Source organism: Ixodes scapularis, unplaced genomic scaffold, assembly GCF_016920785.2.
Source record: "Ixodes scapularis isolate PalLabHiFi unplaced genomic scaffold, ASM1692078v2 ptg002920l_1__unscaffolded, whole genome shotgun sequence".
Taxonomy (NCBI): Eukaryota; Metazoa; Arthropoda; class Arachnida; order Ixodida; family Ixodidae; genus Ixodes; species Ixodes scapularis.
Window position 1 is genome coordinate 17379 of NW_024610281.1, and position 16373 is coordinate 33751.

The following is a 16373-nucleotide window of genomic DNA, read 5'->3' on the forward strand; positions in this document are numbered from 1 at the left end:
TACCATGTTATTTGTTGCTTTATAGTATTTCTTCGAAAAATGGTTTAATGGAAATGGCGAAACACAGATTTCGTAGAATCTACTGATTTGTGTGCAAATCTGCTGACTTTTTGGAGATCAATCTGCTGACTTTTTTTTTCTCCGTCTGGCAACACTGGGGCGAATGATTTTCACTCCTCCGTGATGTGCGGTTGACGCAACGGTTGACGAAGGAATAGACCATTTGCAGTCTCTCCCAAGCGCCCCGGCGCGCGCGCGAGGAATCTTGGGATCGGTGTTCTGTCGGCCCCCGTCGTCTGGCTGCTCTCCGTTGGAATCGCATCACCTCGCCCTAGACATACTTTTCATCTTCGTTGTTTATACTTAATAATCCTCTTTTTTATCTACTCCAGTGTATTTTTCTTGTTCATAAGTGTATCTATTTCGTTCAGCGCTTTGTATTTCTTCTGTATATTACGTGTTTTTGTGCATATTCCATCGTTTTCGACGCGGCCGTCGACGGACACCACGCCGCTTCGTTCGCCGCTCCCGGGGTGAGTACTGACTGTTGCCGTTACGCTCTATCCCGCTCCTAGGCCGTTCATTTAACTCGTGTGCGGTCGCGAGAGAGCAGTTTCGAACATCACTACAAATGTCACCGCTGTAAGCAGAGAAATAAAGTAGTCATCACGAAGCGAAGGCCGACATGCCTTCGCTTCGTGATGCGCTCGCCCTGTGAAATGTGAGCGTGGGATATCGAGTACTGCTTGCGTGCTCAACATTCGGGACGGTGCTTTGTCGTTGCGATCTTTTTGCCCTTCGGACGCTTGCGAAGCTGTACCAGCGGTCGGCGTGCCTCGGCAGCGCTCGTCAACAACCGTCCGCGCAGCATCACATCCTTCGCGTTCGGTTCTTCGTCGCGGCGGGAGAAGGGGTTCTGACTGCGTTTTATGCATAGTATGGGGGAGATTCCATTGTTTATCGAAATTACAGTTCAGCTAGCGCGCTCACTGTGGTGAGGCAAGATTGCCCCTGCGAACCGCGCTAACACAGCGTCCCGCGAGTGCATATCTTTATTGATCATCCCGTTTTCACGCAAGCGCGTGCATATGAAATGCTAGACACTTTTTAGTGGCTCTGCGAACTGCTTCTTTTGGACGAACACTGACGCATTGAAAGCTGGAGTGTCTTTGCCACTCCTGTACAACACTTCACGGTCGTGCCAGCAGCTTTATGCTGCTGGCACGAAACGGATTATGGTCAAAACGCGTTCTTCGTATTCAGAGCTGCACTATATCATGGACACTGACAGGGCAGCAGCAACAAGCAGCTCAGTGACACTGGAGATGCTTGTCCCCAATGCCAGTGCGTGGCTTGCTTTCAGAATGCTCCTTCGACTGTGTAATGTTCGAAAGTGCACAAGAAGTTGTAGATTACAAAAGCTGGCATGTTTGCCTAATAGCAAACGCTCTTTTTTTAGCACAAAGTTTACAGCAGGCTTTTTTTGAGGGGTTGTTACCCTAGATGAACTCTTACTTCGCAAGTTTAGGTTAATTCTGTCAAAACAACACCAAACCCATTAAAAAACTGTGTTGGTCAAATTTCCGTCCTCCTTTTAAAACGCTGACTGAGCTGCCTTTTTTTCAGGGAAGGCTATGGCGACACGGGATGTACCAGAGCCGCAAGAGCTACCACTTCCAGCAGGACCTTGGACCAAGCAGCTGAAGGACTTTCCTTCCGCATTCTCGGAAAGCCACATCCAAGGGCATGGCCAAGCAGCTGGAGCACAGAAGCACACAAGTTCTGGCTACAAAATGTTCAAGGCCCACAAAGTGCAGAACATCTTCCTCCACACCACAAGTGCATCAGAGACAATTGTCAAGGCTAACGTGGAGGCTTCCATGACCCTTACGAAGCGATACGCAGTGCATGCTGTGCTCTGCCAAGATGGGCAGGTCAGCAAGGCTTCCTGTTCCTGCAAGGCTGGACAAGGCGGTGTGTGCAAGCATGTGGCAGCACTGCTTTGGCACATGCTAGACCTGATAAGGGAGGGAAGGTCCTACATCCCGGATGCTCTGGCCTGCACTGAGGGAGCAAGGCAGTGGGGCCCATCTTCAAAGAGAGGTGCAAGTACGGTGTCGTTCAACGAACTAGAATTCGTCAAGCACGACTCTAGCAACAAGGCGAAGAGTGCGAGAAAAACCACGGAAGTGCATGTGGACGTGGCGCAGGCAACCGTCAAGAGGCTGCATACAGATTTCATTGAGAAGGGAATATTCCCAATGTTTGCGGACGTGATGGAAGAAGCTGCCTTCACACCCTTGCCAAGGAAGGTTCAGGAGCACTCGAACACGGATGATGGGGCCTCTGCAGCACGGATCAGCTTGCCCATAAAAGAGTGCTGGAATCACCAGATGCCACCAAGCGATCCATGCACCCTGACTCTTACACAAGCTCAGCACCTGGAGGAACAGACACGTGGCCAAAGCAGAAGTATGCTGTGGCACACGGAACGTGAGAAAAGGATCACGGCATCACAGTTCGGAGACATCGTCAAACGACAAGCACCCGTGAACGAAAAGTTTCTCAGGACGATTTTCTCGGGCGGACATGGCACGACACGTCACATGAGGGCGGGACTTCAGAATGAGGCGGCTGCTCTGAAGCGCTACAAGGCCAAGCAAAAGGTCCAAGTCTTCAGTGTTGGCCTTTGCATCAACCCTGGCCTTCCCATGCTGGGGGCATCACCAGACGGGCTGGTCTGGGACGAAGATATACAGGAGTACGGACTAGTCGAAGTGAAGACCGTGTCACGGGCGATAGATGCGAACCTGACGACCTTCGAGGAGGTGATGAGCAGAGGGTTTGTGGAGTTTATCCATGCGGACAAGAGTGTCGACAAAAAGCACAAGCACTACTACCAGGTGACAGGACAACTTGCGCTCACAGGACTGGAGTGGTGTGACCTTGTTGTTGACTGGGCGAAAGACTGCTGGGTCACACGGGTGCCCTTTGATGAGGCACTCTGGGTGAACGTTATGGTGCCACGCCTGACAGACTTTTTTTTTAAATATCGGAAAGACTGAGTGTTGATCATAAAATTGTAGTGTCTGTTGTGGGCGGTTCTAGTGCCAAGTTTGGACACTTTTGGTAATCGGGTTGCAAACACTGCCCGCGTGGGTGGGCGGCTCCGTACGTCAGCCTGCTGGTTTCGACTTCGACAACACCGGTTCTTGGCCTACCCGGTTTACGCAACTCGAGGAGTACGCTTATGCCTCCGTACTTCGCCAAGCACCACCGGACATTCAGGTGCGGACACTTCTCTACTGCATGGGCCCCGAGGCTCGGGTCCTTCTCGACATGTTCGGCTTGAACGCCGCCTCCCTGAACAACTACAACACGGTGGTCAAGCGCTTCTCGGAACACTTCCTGTACCCCGTCAACGAGGTGTAAGAGTCCTCGAGGTTCCACGAGCGGGTTCAGCAGCCGGGAGAGAGCGTCGACAGTTACTACGCCGAGCTCTGCAAGCTTGTCAAGTGGTGCAACTACCCGTCCCCCAAAGTCGAAGAACGCCTGGTTCGCGACCGGTTCGTTGTTGGTCTTTGCGACGAACGCCTGTCCGGCCAGCTCTGCTGGAAAGCCAAGCTCAGCCTCAAGGACGCGTGGACGCAGGTGAGGCAGATCGAAGACGCCGAAAAAGAAAAAAACTGCTCGCGGGAGTCGAGAGTGTCCAGGTCACCGTCAACGTTGACGCCACCAAGTCTTGTCATGGTCCGACGCACCAACGCAAGACAACAAAACGGTCAGACGACGCATCAGCAGTGTCTTCACTTGGCGATAACGACCCAGGTTCCTGCAGCTACTGCAGTCGGGCCCCCCACACACGCTCAGACTGTCCTGCTCGGCAGTCTCTGTGCAATTATTGCAAGAAGAAGGGCCACTTCGCGGACGTCTGTTGCGCTCGGAAACGAAAGCAGAGCAAGGTGGCGTTCCTTACCGCTCCACGCAATCCTCGAGACTGAGAAGGCCAAGGCCAAGTACGTTGAGGTCAATGTCGACAACTACACGGCGATATTCAAGGTAGATTCCGGCGCGGAGGCGTCTGCTGTTTCGGAAGCCTTCCCGAACTTACCTCATCATCTGGACAAGGTCGACGACCTGCTGACAGCACCAGGAGACCAGTCGCTAAAAGTCATTGGGTACTTCATGGCTACCCTCCTGTGGCGAGGCAAGACCGGTCATCAGCGTCTGTACGTGATCAAGTCCCTCTCTATGCCCCTGCTCGGGTTCCCAGCCATCCAGGCTCTGGGTGTGGTAAAGTTCTTGGACGACATGAAAGTGCCGGCACCGCAGGGACTTTTCAGAGGTCTCGGCACGCTCAAGGAGGAGTACAAGATTCGGCTACGCCCGGATGCGGTTCCGTTTTCACTTAGTGTTCCATGCCGCATACCGATACCCCTGCGCGAGGTGGTGCAAACAGAACTGGCCAAACTGGAGCAAGACGGAGCCATTCGGCGTGTCACCAACCCCACACCTCGGGACGCTGGACTGTTCATGGTTCCAAAGTCGTCGGGAGGTTACCGTGTCTGTATCGACTTTACAAAATTAAATCAAGTTGTCCCGAGAGAACGTCATGTGCTCCCCACCGTCGATCAAGTCCTGGGACTTCTGGGCGATGCGGCAGTCTTCTCGAAGCTCAAAGTTACCTCAAGCTTCCATCAGGTCAAGCTTTCCAAGGACTCTCAAGAGCTTACGATGTTCATTACGCCGTATGGGCGTTATTGCTTTTGCCGACTCCCATTTGGCATCACGTCGGCCCCTGAGTTTTTCCAGCGACAGGTGGCGTGGATCTTGGAAGTCCTAGACGGATTGGTCAACATGGTCGACGACATCCTAGTCTTCGGCAGAACGAAAAAGGAACATGACCAACGCCTGCGGCAGGTGCTGTTGTGTCTCTCCGAGGCCGGCGTCACCCCTAGCTTCCGTCGACGGTTCGGCCTCAGGTGGACCTGTCTACTCGCGTCATCGTGATGTGCCTCGTCCAGCATCACCACCACGTGTTCGTGGTGATGGTACGGGCCGACACTACTCAACCCATTCTGGAAGACAAGTGGTCGCTCCCAAGAGACTCAATCTGTAAAACTTTGTTTTTTTTCACAGCCAAGGTGTCCGATACTCTCCTTGAACATTCTAAAGGGGGGATTTTGCGGGCGGTGCTAGTGCCAAGTTTGGACACTTTCGGTAATCGGGTTGCAAACACTGTGCCCACGTCTTGTGTAAAAAGCCATTGCCTCGTGTGATAAAGGTGCCTTTTGGTTCCTAGCTCTGGACGCTCAGTTGGTTGCTTGCCGTCGCTGGTGGGCTGTGCAGTTTCACCGCCGGCCACAGCCCGGCACGGCAGTGTCACAAAGGAATCAACCTCATTTTTAATGCCAAAGACTTGGAGAACATATAATAAACCAACTTTTGTGAACTGAAAGTGGCTGTCATGACAAGTAGTTGGAATGCCTCAGACTGCTCATGTCGGCACAAGAATTTGTTGCAAACTGTAGCGCGTACCTCTGTCCGATATAGTAGTCGCAATATTTGTGTACTGAAAATAGAGTTTGTGCACTGTGCATGCTAAATTTCATACACTTTTCCATTGTTTACAAACCCACGCCCCAGCGTGTAATCTTCACAGCCTAGCATGCGCGTGGTCGTCAGTTGTGAAACCGTCCAAAGCACGCGCCATACACACAAACACTAAAGATGGTATGAGAGCGTGTGACACCTAAAGAGGGCATGATCCTCTTCTGCATTATGCGCGAAAGTTCCAACAACGACCATGTGCTGTGGCTACCAACGCCGCTTCCGGCGGCCCACCTGGGAGCAAAATTGGTTTACGGTAGTGTCGTTACTGATTTCAGCGCTATTGATGGTGAAATTTTGGTTGCACGTCAAGGTCCCCACATGTTCTTCCTCTGGGGTGACAGACATCTTCCTTTGGTTTAATCTGTAAACCCTCTAATCTTCATTTGCTGGGGCATATTGACGGAGAATTTTAGTAATTCGCACAATTTACAATGCAACAGCTTGTTTTCAACATCTTGAATTTTTGCCTGTGGCACACGCAATGGCATCTCAGTTAAAGCCCCTTCATGTTTTAAAAGTAGCGCAAAGTGCGTCGATGCACGAGGCACGTGCAACATGCAGCCCTTGGGAAGATCATGGCGACACAGCGCAGCACTGAGCTAGATTTCAGACGCCATGTCCTTCCCAGAAGTGGCACACGGTACGTGTCTCGAGAATTTCCACAACAATGAATGGCGCCACTTTTCCCAGGATAGAGGGGCTTTAATCTCAGTCTGCCTGTTGCCCCACCAAACAGTTCTGCTAGGAGTCGACTGTGGCCCCACCATTACGTCTATTTTTCTTTATTAACCACTACATTTCCGCCCTTTTTAGAGGATATGTGTGTATTAAAATAAAACATCCAAAAGTATTGAAATTAATTTAATCAGTCCTAGTTAAAAATTAAGAATAATCAAATGCTCGCTACTCTGTCGTGTAGTGTGCAACCAATCTAAAATTAAAACCTGGCAAGTTTGGACAACATTTTATTGCGTTGAGTACTTCTGACAGGAATCCTAACGTCCTTGATTTCTTTCATCATGACCATCTACCTTTGCTTTGAAACATTTATTTAACGACCAAAGAAGTGGCCACCATATCTGCCCTGCTGTTTGGGCATAAAAAGAGGAAAAGCTTTTAATCTTCTCGGGAGCTTCCAGGGCGAATGAGACAAGTGGCAGCGATCAGGGACTCCTGGGGCTTCAGTAGTCTGGAGTCACCTGGTTGATCTCGGCGAGTATGGTTTCCTTGAGTGCCGTAGGGAGGTTCTGAAGTTGCCCGACTGTGACGTTGTTGGGGGCCAGGTGCACTGCGAGTGGAGGGTGAACGGGCAATCCATCCCAAGAGCTTGGTGACAGGGTGAACACAAGTGTAGCATCCAGAGTCATGTTGCGCTGGTTGCGGAAAAAAGACGTCCGAGGCCCGTTCAGCTAGCTCCTCGGGAGAGACACCTTTGCGAAGGGCAACAGTGGCAGCAAATTGCCTAGGTTTGTGGTCCCCGAGGAGAGAACGGAGGAGCCTTCAAACTTTCGAAAGATGGCTATTGCCGGAGATGGATCTGCACAGGGAAGTCCAGCAGTTGGAAGCGAGTTCCGAAGTGTAGCACGAGATAGTCTTTTGGAGTTTATGTGAAGGTTTGAGGAGTCGTCGTGGTCTGCGAGAACGGCGGTAACAGGCCAACAGGTGAATGCGGCGGTCCAGTAAGTAAATGCTCGTCAAAGCGGCATCGTCCGGTACGGTTAGCCGCTTTGTGGCAGACTTGTGGGCGGACTGGATAGCTTGTATAATGTCGGAAAAGCCAGCAAGTTCCATGACAGAAGAAAGAGCTGCTCGGAAGTTGTCCCACTTAGTGAAGAATGTGTCGCAGCAGGCGCGACAGTGAGATAGGGTTGCGGATAGGAAGTCGTAGCGTAAAATAATGGGGAGGTGATCACCGCCGAGGCGGTCGCCGGCGACATGCCATCTCCAGCGTCGAGGGTAACGAGCACAGGTAAAGTCGGGGCAGGTGTCCTGCTGTTGGGAGGATTGTTTGATACGTGTGGGGGTGTCTGGGATGTTGAGGAACGAAAGTTTCAGCCCTGTGAGGTCTGCAAGAAGCCGCGTGCCGTGGGGAAGGTCAATGTCGTAGCCCCATGCGTGTGTTTGGCATTAAGATCACCGCAAACGGGAACGTCGTCTTTTGGATAAAGACGGGCGAAGTGCTTAAAAAAAGGGATGTTTAGCGGCTGCCTTGTCCAGCGGTTTAGCGATGTGTCTGGAGCCACATAGACAGAGAAGAGAAAAACGGGCCGTTGAGGAATTGGCGGCAACCCGTAACGCTGGTCATTGCAGAGCACCTCTGTGAGGTGTCGAGAAGAGTGAAGCACACTGATCGATGAACGTACAGGGCGGAACGAATCCAAGGCAAGGGGGCACTAGTCTCAATGTTCGGAGCAAGTCCATCGTACTGTGGCAAAGAAGGGAGGGGGCCGTTGATTTCTTGTAGAGCAAACGCAGCGGCCATGTCGGATGACGAGTGAAGATAAAATTTTTCGATGAAGTCTGCCTTCTTCTGTTTAAGCGAGCAACAGTTCCACTGAACAATCCTGGGGGCGCTAACCATGTTTGCGTGGTGATAGTGGGGGGCCGCCGAACGGAATGATGCCCTGCATCGCGAGGCGCCCGATTACTGCACGGGTGCAGGTATCCACGAGAGTAAACAGCGAGTTTTGCATCGTCGGAATTCGCTGCGTGGCTGCCAGCATTTGTTTTGTGAAAAGGGTGATTTGTTGTTGCAAGCCAGTAAAGTCTGACCCTGACGGAAGTAGGGCAGGCGTCTCACTAGTGCTGTTGACAGCTCTCGCTGATTCTGCGAAGGTGGTCCGAGGCGGTTCTGATGTTGGGACTTGTGTGAGGTCGGCGGTGATGTTGTGTGCCGGCGTTAGGAGTTTTGTGGCGAGCACCGGGCGGGAGTCAGTCTTCTGCTTCGCAGACCTCGGTGCTGCGATGAGGGCTTTGGGCGCAGATAACAGCACAGCTTGCTGAGCAGGAGCTAGTTTCAGGCGTCACTGGTGGTGACGCCGGCTTCTCTTTGGATGTTGATGAAGGCAACTGACGACGCTGTGTTGTGCCGTTGGCTTGGGTGCTGTTGGGGCACTGGGCAACGCGAGGCTGGTGCCGTCGAATGTAATGAGTGCCGACCCAGAGTTTGTGAGAGGACCGGCCTGGAGGATAGCAGATTTCCGGCAATGAAGGTTTTTTAGGACGCAGAATCCAGGTCGCCAGACTTTTTTTATGAATCCGCGAACCTGGCCACGGCGAATGGCCTCGTAGCCTTGCACGGAGACCTGCAGAGTGCCGATCGGGATGTATGTTACATTGAGGAATGCATCGCACACTTGAGACAAAGCAGCATCAACTGCAAGTTGATTACTGCAGTCGAGGTACCTCACTTGGTAGGGGGCTGCAATGGTGTAGGAGACCTGAGGTCTATCTGTGCAGCAACTGCAGAGTCAATGGCAAGAAAGACCCCGTCCATGATGCGGCATGGTTTGGCCGGCCGTAGAATGACAGTGTGGGAGAACTCACTGCAGAACGATGCTGCTGGAGGCGCCGCGGGCGGGGCCGCCTTACGTCGGCGAGAGACAGGATGCCATCCGTCCTCCAGGGGGAACGAGTCAGGGTTCGAGTCACGTTGGATGCACCGGGGTGAGGTGGTAAGCTTAGTCGCAGCGGCGCCGAAGAAAAAAATGCCACGAGCACGCTTCGTTTCATTGGCGGCAGTGCGGATGTGGCAACTGTTGTTGAGGGGCGACAACTTGCTTTCGGGATCATCGTCGCCGAGGATGGAGAATGGATTCTGAGTAAAGACCGCAGGTTGAATTCACGCGGCAACAAGTGGTGCATCAAGAAGCGACGTGACGGCAGGAGTGGTTGCACCGGCTGTGGGTGGTGCATTGAGCGGTAAGCTTCAGACAGCGGGAGAAGCCAGCGTGGCCTCGGTGGGTTGTGAGTCCATTTCGTTGGGTAGAGGAAAGTCCCGAGGGCCGTAGTCGGTGCTAATGGTCGTCATGGGTCATGAGGGCGTGTGGGCACAAAAAGTTGCCGGAGCTGAAGTGAGCTAGATAGAGAGATATGGCCTCTTTTTTCTCCACGACCATCTACGAAGCCACAAGACTGCAGCTCTAGCTTCGACTGAGCAGTGGCTCTCTCGTGAAATTGCACAGCAAAGCACAGACCTTCCAGATAGAGTCCAGGCTCTTGCTCATACTGTTTGGGAAAGTACCCCTCAAGATTCGAAAACACTTCATTTGTCCAATCACTCGTTCCACGTGGATCCGGACCTTCGCAATCGCCCTAGTTTTCGCTTCGTCCTCCAGGGAGAGCTGTAGCCTTCCCCCAAGGAAAGGTGGAATGTTCAGGTTAGCCCCTGCAGCTTCGACCTCTTCAGTGATCAAAAAGCCTCTGTCCGCCATGACAGAGTCTCCGGGCTCAAGAAGGTTGCATAGCCCGGAACATGCGGTCAGGGCTTTGTCAGAGACGCGGCCAGGGGCAAGGTCGCTCACGAACGACACGAACCCATTGGGGGTGATGCCCAGCAGTCCCTTGGCAGTGTTGTGGCACTTGTAGCTTGAGTAGGTATCACTCTGCACCCTGAAGTCGCTAGGTGTCTCGATGAAGATTTCCGTGCAATCCAGAATGACTCTCGTCGATGGATACGCCTCGATGAAGCACTCCGGCATGTGCTTGTTCACAACCTGTCGCGACGGCCAGTAGTTGAGTTGAGCAAGGTAGTCCGCTAGGTAACCAATCCAGAATGTCCACACCCGGCTGACTGTGCTGATGTGGATACGAAACCGGTATGCAAGGTCCTGCTCCAAAAGTCCCACCCTCAGGCGGGACAACACGAGCAGCAGCTGATCATCCATGGATAGATAAGGTGACCTTCTCTGCGGACCTTGACTTTCCTTGTGAGCTTCATAACCTGCCTGAACAAACTTGTAAAAGGCGAGAAATCTCTCCAGGGAGTCGAATCCCGTGTAGAAGGCCAGTTTCTTTGGGTCCTGTTGCACGGCTGTGAGCGTGAAGTTCTGAAAGGGGATTGTAGCATCGATGACCTCCTCTGCTTTGTCATACATCTCCTCAAGATGGGCTACTTTCTTCCGCAGAGCTTCATTTTCTTTCTGTAGACGGTCGTTGTCCTTGCGCAGTTTCTCGTTTGCAGAAGCGAGCTCCTCTAGCTGCCTGATGCGATCACGCAGGGCTTGATCGATACATCCTGTGATGCTGTACTGGTGGTCTGCCAGATGGGGAGATAGCAAAATAAATATCACATCATTTTTGCAGTCAAATATCAAAACAAAAAACTAGGCTTTCTCCTTGTAATTGCCTTGGCTCTGCCAAATAGCATATCATGTGCCATACAAAAAAAGCATCACATGTTAAAGGGGCCAAGAAACGATATGCATTTGGATGTTCTGCACCTCATACAAGCATACTGACGTCTGTAGCACAAATATAATCTATATAATAATCTATATACCACAAACCAGAGGCTCCCCTGCCAAGGTTATATTCTGAGGAATAGAAGGCTAATTTACAGTCAGAAATCACAATGTTGAGAAAGCCTAGGGTTCACACCAGGGTGACGACACTTGAATACAGACGGCTTATGAACTGGACCCAAGCACTGAGTGAGCACCTGACTATTTGGTTACAATCAATGCCATGGTAACTATTGGGGCTTGGGCTTGTGTCTAATCACTGCGCCAACAGTAGCAGCTAACCCCTAACAGTAATCATGTGATTATTTTACCTGGCTGTGAGGAAGAGCAGAATATTGCTTGTTCTCAAGCTTTATTGTGCGACAGCAGCATTTAGCAGAAGTAACTGAGTCGGTTTATGACCTCTTTAATGCTGCTCTGTTCCACACGAAGGAGCTATAATGGGAATGCTGGCTATTCGCCTTGAGATCCGATCGTCAGGGGTGCTGCGGGGAAATGCGGAACTAAGCTTTGTTCTACACTTACTTGGAGCACGGAGAATGCTGCGGACGCTAACTCGAAGCCCTGAGAGGCTCCGGTGCAGCGTTCGTGCGCATGCATTGGAGTCAACTGCGAATTCTAAGAGCATGCATAGCCTTGCCCGTGCTCCATAACAAAAGTGGGGATGGTTTTTTTGTGGACGCCAGAGAATCGCCGCTTGTCTTGTAGGAAACAATGGATAAACAAAAGCATGTGTCCCCACTTTTCAATCTGGATCTTGAGGCAAATAACATGCAAGCAGGGCTGTGGCAGCATCTCCTTTGTACCTGGCAGACAATGAAGTGAGGGTGTGACCGCAATCTGAAAGAACAACTCCGCGGGTACCTTGCATGTGCGGTATCTTAGAGTGCACCGTGCCATATGGTGCTGCGAGTATGGAACGGCCACAACTTGCGTGCTATAGCCAGCGGTGACTGAGTTAGTACAGTTTGTAAAGTTCGACGTACTGCATGTAAGTGTTCCATGCACCTATCGGGACTGCTGCACAGTTGACAGGGATGCCAAATAAACAGACGAGCAACACTGATGCTCAATGTTAGGAGCTTACCGCTAGCTATTACATCATCAGTGTCAGGGGCACCAGCGGAGGCCAAGGGGCTGCCGGGTTGTGCTGGCTCCTGGCTAGCAGGCAGGGTCACGGTCTGTGCCAGGTCAAGGTCCGACAGAAAGTAGGCCGGCAGCGGCTGCAGCGCATGGCGCTTCCTTGCGCAGATCATGTTTGGGACCTTTGGGCAGGCCGCAACATCTGCAGGCAAGGATAAGGCAATTGTTCACGCAATTATTTTATAAGCATTACATACCGGCTGGAATTCTGTCTAGCACAGGGCACAGCTTACACTGTACGGAGCACATAACATGTCAAACAACCAAGAGCTCAGCTGGATCAATAGCGGTCACTGTTTCTACCCTTTGGTAGCTGGTCTGGAATGTTGTAGCCAAATAGCGATTGTTGCAGTTCTTTCTGAGACGAAGTGCATTCAACAGCCACCGGCGTATAAAAGAAGGGAACAAAGTTTATATCCTTATTCAACATAGTTTGGCACACAACAAAAGGTTTGTCCCAAGCGAGCCAATCAGAGTACACTTCTCTAGTAAAGAGCTGTCACATACATTTGACTTCAACACTTCAATCAGTTCACAGGGGTTATAGAGTCTGCCACCTGCCATGTTACTGTGAAATCGACTATATTCGGTGCCATCTTAGGCTGTCCATACTTGCCTAAAGGGCCCTTTATTAAACATAATTATATTTCCGCATTCATATGTGTTTCCATTTGTGACACGAACGATATGCACAGCTGCAACTTCTTACAAAGCAGTTGGCTCAAGCATATTACGACCGCAAACTCCTGACAAGGCATGTCCAACTCTATCTGCTTGAATGGTCACTAGGAAGCTGCCTAGTCAAGCAAACACGGTGGACAGTAATTATAGAGTCCTTGCACCTGACGTCAGTTTTCGCTCAAAATATTTCTAGAATTCATGTTGGTACATTTTCTCCTATGTTTTTCTATGTGCTAAGAGAGTGTTTTCCAGCTCGCTGAAGTCCTCTTGCATTGTGACCGACTGTGTCAGATAGAGCAGTCGGAAATATAAAGAAGCATCGTCTGGTACCGTTCAAACACACTGCTGTTATTTAGAGTCGAGATGAGCTGGCACTTCAATGTACGACAGGAAACATGCAGAGCCTTCACTACTTTCCACAACGAGAGAGCTGGATTAAAAGCTGTCATTTGGGGCCATCAGAGATGAAGGCAGCAGAGCGACATCCCCTGGTGCCTTGAGCAGCAAGCTAGCTAAGCCAAGCCAAATCCTTGAAAAAGGCAGTCAGTAGGTTTATATGCCACCTATTCCCACTGCAAATTTAATGACGGACGAGAATGTTATACTTTTTCAGTTTCAGTGATATCCTTGATGCTACTTAACCGCACGTCGCAAAACCTCTTTTCGATTGCAGTCCATTTGCGTCGTCTAGCCGTTGAGAGATCTCATGTATTCAGACAAAACATTGTTATTATGTCTGCAGCTCTACAAAATCTGACATTACGATTGCTTGAAGCTCCGTCTTTTTCTATGAGAGCGATGATTGCTTCCGTAGGTCACGTATTTCGCCATGCTCACTGGGTAGCACCGCTGTCCACAAATCACCAGACGCCACCAGCAGTGACGTAGCTCACGTGAGAAACGACCCATGTATACAGTGATCACAAGCAAGAATATAAGCAGGGAAAAACAACTATTGCAGAAAGAAACAAAAATAGGCAAATAACATACACTTCGGAAATGTCCTGGTTGGAAAAAACCGGGGAGCTTTGTCCTCGTACTTCTTTCTCCCAGTTTCGTTAAAATGAGCGCCGCATATTCTGCTGTCAGAGGTTGGCGTCCACAGAGAGAACCGTCCAGTGGTACCTGCATGCAAAAGAAGCAGTTAGCACCATATTAAGATTCACCCATTCAACTTTGGAGCAAGTGCAACTCAATCTCAGTGGTAAGAATGGATGCAGCAGCCGTGGCGTCTGAACAGGGGCGTCAGTAAACTATCCGGGCAAGGGGGTAGAATTCAGTTCTCCTCCTCCCCCATCGTCACCCCACCGCCTTCTAAACACTTCCAGTACCATTGTGCAGCGGGCACTAAGAACAAGCACATAGTTTATGCCTAACAAACCTGGAGTGGATGCACGCTGAAAATGATAGAAGCACTGTGAGAGTATCTTTGCTTTAGCTGTAGGGTAGTGAGATGAAGCGACATTCCTGCGATGCAATCAAATATTGGTATGTCGGTGCAGGTGGAAGTGGCCAAGAGAGTGAAAAGGGCACATGCAACATCTGGGATTCTTTGAGATTGTCTTTTTTGTTTCAGTCGTATGTTGCACTTATAGGTCAAAAATAATGAATGCTATTTTTATTTTTAAAAAAAATGTGTTTCGCAGGTATGTTGTACATATGGGTAAAATGACTTGGGCCACGTCGGACAGTACACACACTGTACCTTCCTGATCATTGTCAGGAAAGTGTAGATAACAAGTAAAAAAATATGGTAAATACCTTTCCTGTTGATTCGCTGTACCCAAATGTTGCGTAGATGGCTGTTCTTCGGAAAGCGATTCCAGGACACATGCTTGGCAGTGAGAGTGGTGTGGGCACAGCCCGGTACACAGCAGGTTGTACCGCCCGTCATGTGGCTTCTGAGGGTGACCTAAGAAGATACTACATTCAGCTGACATCTCGAATAGTGAAATAAATAAGTGAAGTGACCATCAGTTTCAAAGTTGCAGTTGCTGACATAACTCGCTTGCTAAGGGCCCGCTCAACTCACAACCGCTGTTAAGAGCGATTGTGAAGCTATGCGATGTACTACATACGCATACCAGCCGCGACGATGAATCACCGGCGCTCGCGGACGGTCAGCGAACGCGAGAAAAGTGACGCCGCGCGGACGGTTGTTGACGAGCGCTGCCGAGGCACGCCGACCGCTGGTACAGCTTCGCAAGCGTCCGAAGGGCAAAAAGATCGCAACGACAAAGCACCGTCCCGAATGTTGAGCACGCAAGCAGTACTCGATATCCCACGCTCACATTTCACAGGGCGAGCGCATCACGAAGCGAAGGCATGTCGGCCTTCGCTTCGTGATGACTACTTTATTTCTCTGCTTACAGCGGTGACATTTGTAGTGATGTTCGAAACTGCTCTCTCGCGACCGCACACGAGTTAAATGAACGGCCTAGGAGCGGGATAGAGCGTAACGGCAACAGTCAGTACTCACCCCGGGAGCGGCGAACGAAGCGGCGTGGTGTCCGTCGACGGCCGCGTCGAAAACGATGGAATATGCACAAAAACACGTAATATACAGAAGAAATACAAAGCGCTGAACGAAATAGATACACTTATGAACAAGAAAAATACACTGGAGTAGATAAAAAAGAGGATTATTAAGTATAAACAACGAAGATGAAAAGTATGTCTAGAGCGAGGTGATGCGATTCCAACGGAGAGCAGCCAGACGACGGGGGCCGACAGAACACCGATCCCAAGATTCCTCGCGCGCGCGCCGGGGCGCTTGGGAGGACTGCAAATGGTCTATTGTGGCTCGAGGAATAGCAAAGGTAGGACATCAAGTGCGCGAACTAAGTGCCGGTTGTCTCCGTTGAACATCGCAGTGTTGACGATGAGAAGACTGAGTGACTGCATGCTTTCGAAACGTAAGTTTCTTTACCTGCAGGGGTAAAGAAACTTCGGAAATGAATACAGTTCGCGGAAAGCTCGTGTTACGTTTTTATTTCCTGCTCCTCTCGCTTCGTGCAATAGACTTAGTGTTCTCGTTAAGCCTTACCGAGCTCGATTTGCTCGATTCGTGGCCGCCATAATGAGATGCAGTCGACGGAGGAACTTTTCCGCCCCTGCTTAAGGGACGAAAGTTTCTCCCTTTCTGAAGGAACATATGTGTCAAGAGCGTTCCTCCCTTTAGGGAGGACTATACTGACCCTTTTTTCTAAGAGTGCAGACAGTCTAACCTTATTTTAACGTATATACGGGCAATCTTCCAAACATCAACAACATACTGAGCAAAAATTACAATCTTCTGTCACAGAGCGACCGCTTCAGAGAAATCTTTCCCGCCGCTCCTCGGGTCGTCTATCGACGCAGCGGGAATCTCCGGAACGAATAAGTAAAATCAAAAACTACCACTCCCACAAGCCTAGGTTGCCGATCATGCCGAAAGCCCAGGTGTAAAGTATGCAAGCACATGTCCGAAACAAA

At 50.6% G+C, this 16373-nt stretch overlaps 2 protein-coding genes across 3 annotated transcripts; one reads left to right on the plus strand and one right to left on the minus strand.

Annotated features, from left to right (window-relative positions):
* Positions 1-211: 211 nt before the first annotated feature.
* On the plus strand, positions 212-5458 carry LOC121834683. The gene is made up of 2 exons (XM_042288413.1): positions 212-533; positions 1627-5458. Exon 2 carries the CDS (start codon positions 1635-1637, stop codon positions 3063-3065), a length of 1431 nt encoding a protein of 476 aa, XP_042144347.1. The 5' UTR covers positions 212-533; positions 1627-1634; the 3' UTR covers positions 3066-5458.
* Positions 5459-6561: 1103 nt separating this feature from the next.
* Positions 6562-15685, minus strand: LOC121834682. Of its 2 annotated transcripts, XM_042288411.1 has the most exons (5): positions 15379-15685; positions 14661-14811; positions 13890-14024; positions 12163-12360; positions 6571-10870 (listed from the first exon to the last, which is right to left on the minus strand). In XM_042288411.1, the coding sequence occupies exons 2-5, from the start codon at positions 14791-14793 to the stop codon at positions 9756-9758; spliced, it is 1581 nt and encodes a 526-aa protein (XP_042144345.1). In that variant the 5' UTR covers positions 14794-14811; positions 15379-15685; the 3' UTR covers positions 6571-9755. The 2 variants fall into 2 exon arrangements, with proteins under 2 accessions (XP_042144346.1, XP_042144345.1); XM_042288412.1 differs by lacking the exon at positions 15379-15685 and having other exon boundaries at positions 6562-10870; positions 14661-15348.
* Positions 15686-16373: the final 688 nt, after the last annotated feature.

Bases quoted from the DNA above. Each gene is read 5' to 3' on its own strand.
- LOC121834683 (XM_042288413.1), top strand. From the start codon at position 1,635: ATGGCGACACGGGATGTACCAGAGCCGCAAGAGCTACCACTTCCAGCA.
- LOC121834682 (XM_042288412.1), bottom strand. From the start codon at position 14,793: ATGACGGGCGGTACAACCTGCTGTGTACCGGGCTGTGCCCACACCACT. The intron at 12,361-13,889 runs GTATGTTATTTG...CCTTGCCTGCAG, and splicing joins AACCAGGACATTTCCGAAGT to ATGTTGCGGCCTGCCCAAAG. The intron at 10,871-12,162 runs GTAAGCTCCTAA...CCCATCTGGCAG, and splicing joins TGATGATGTAATAGCTAGCG to ACCACCAGTACAGCATCACA.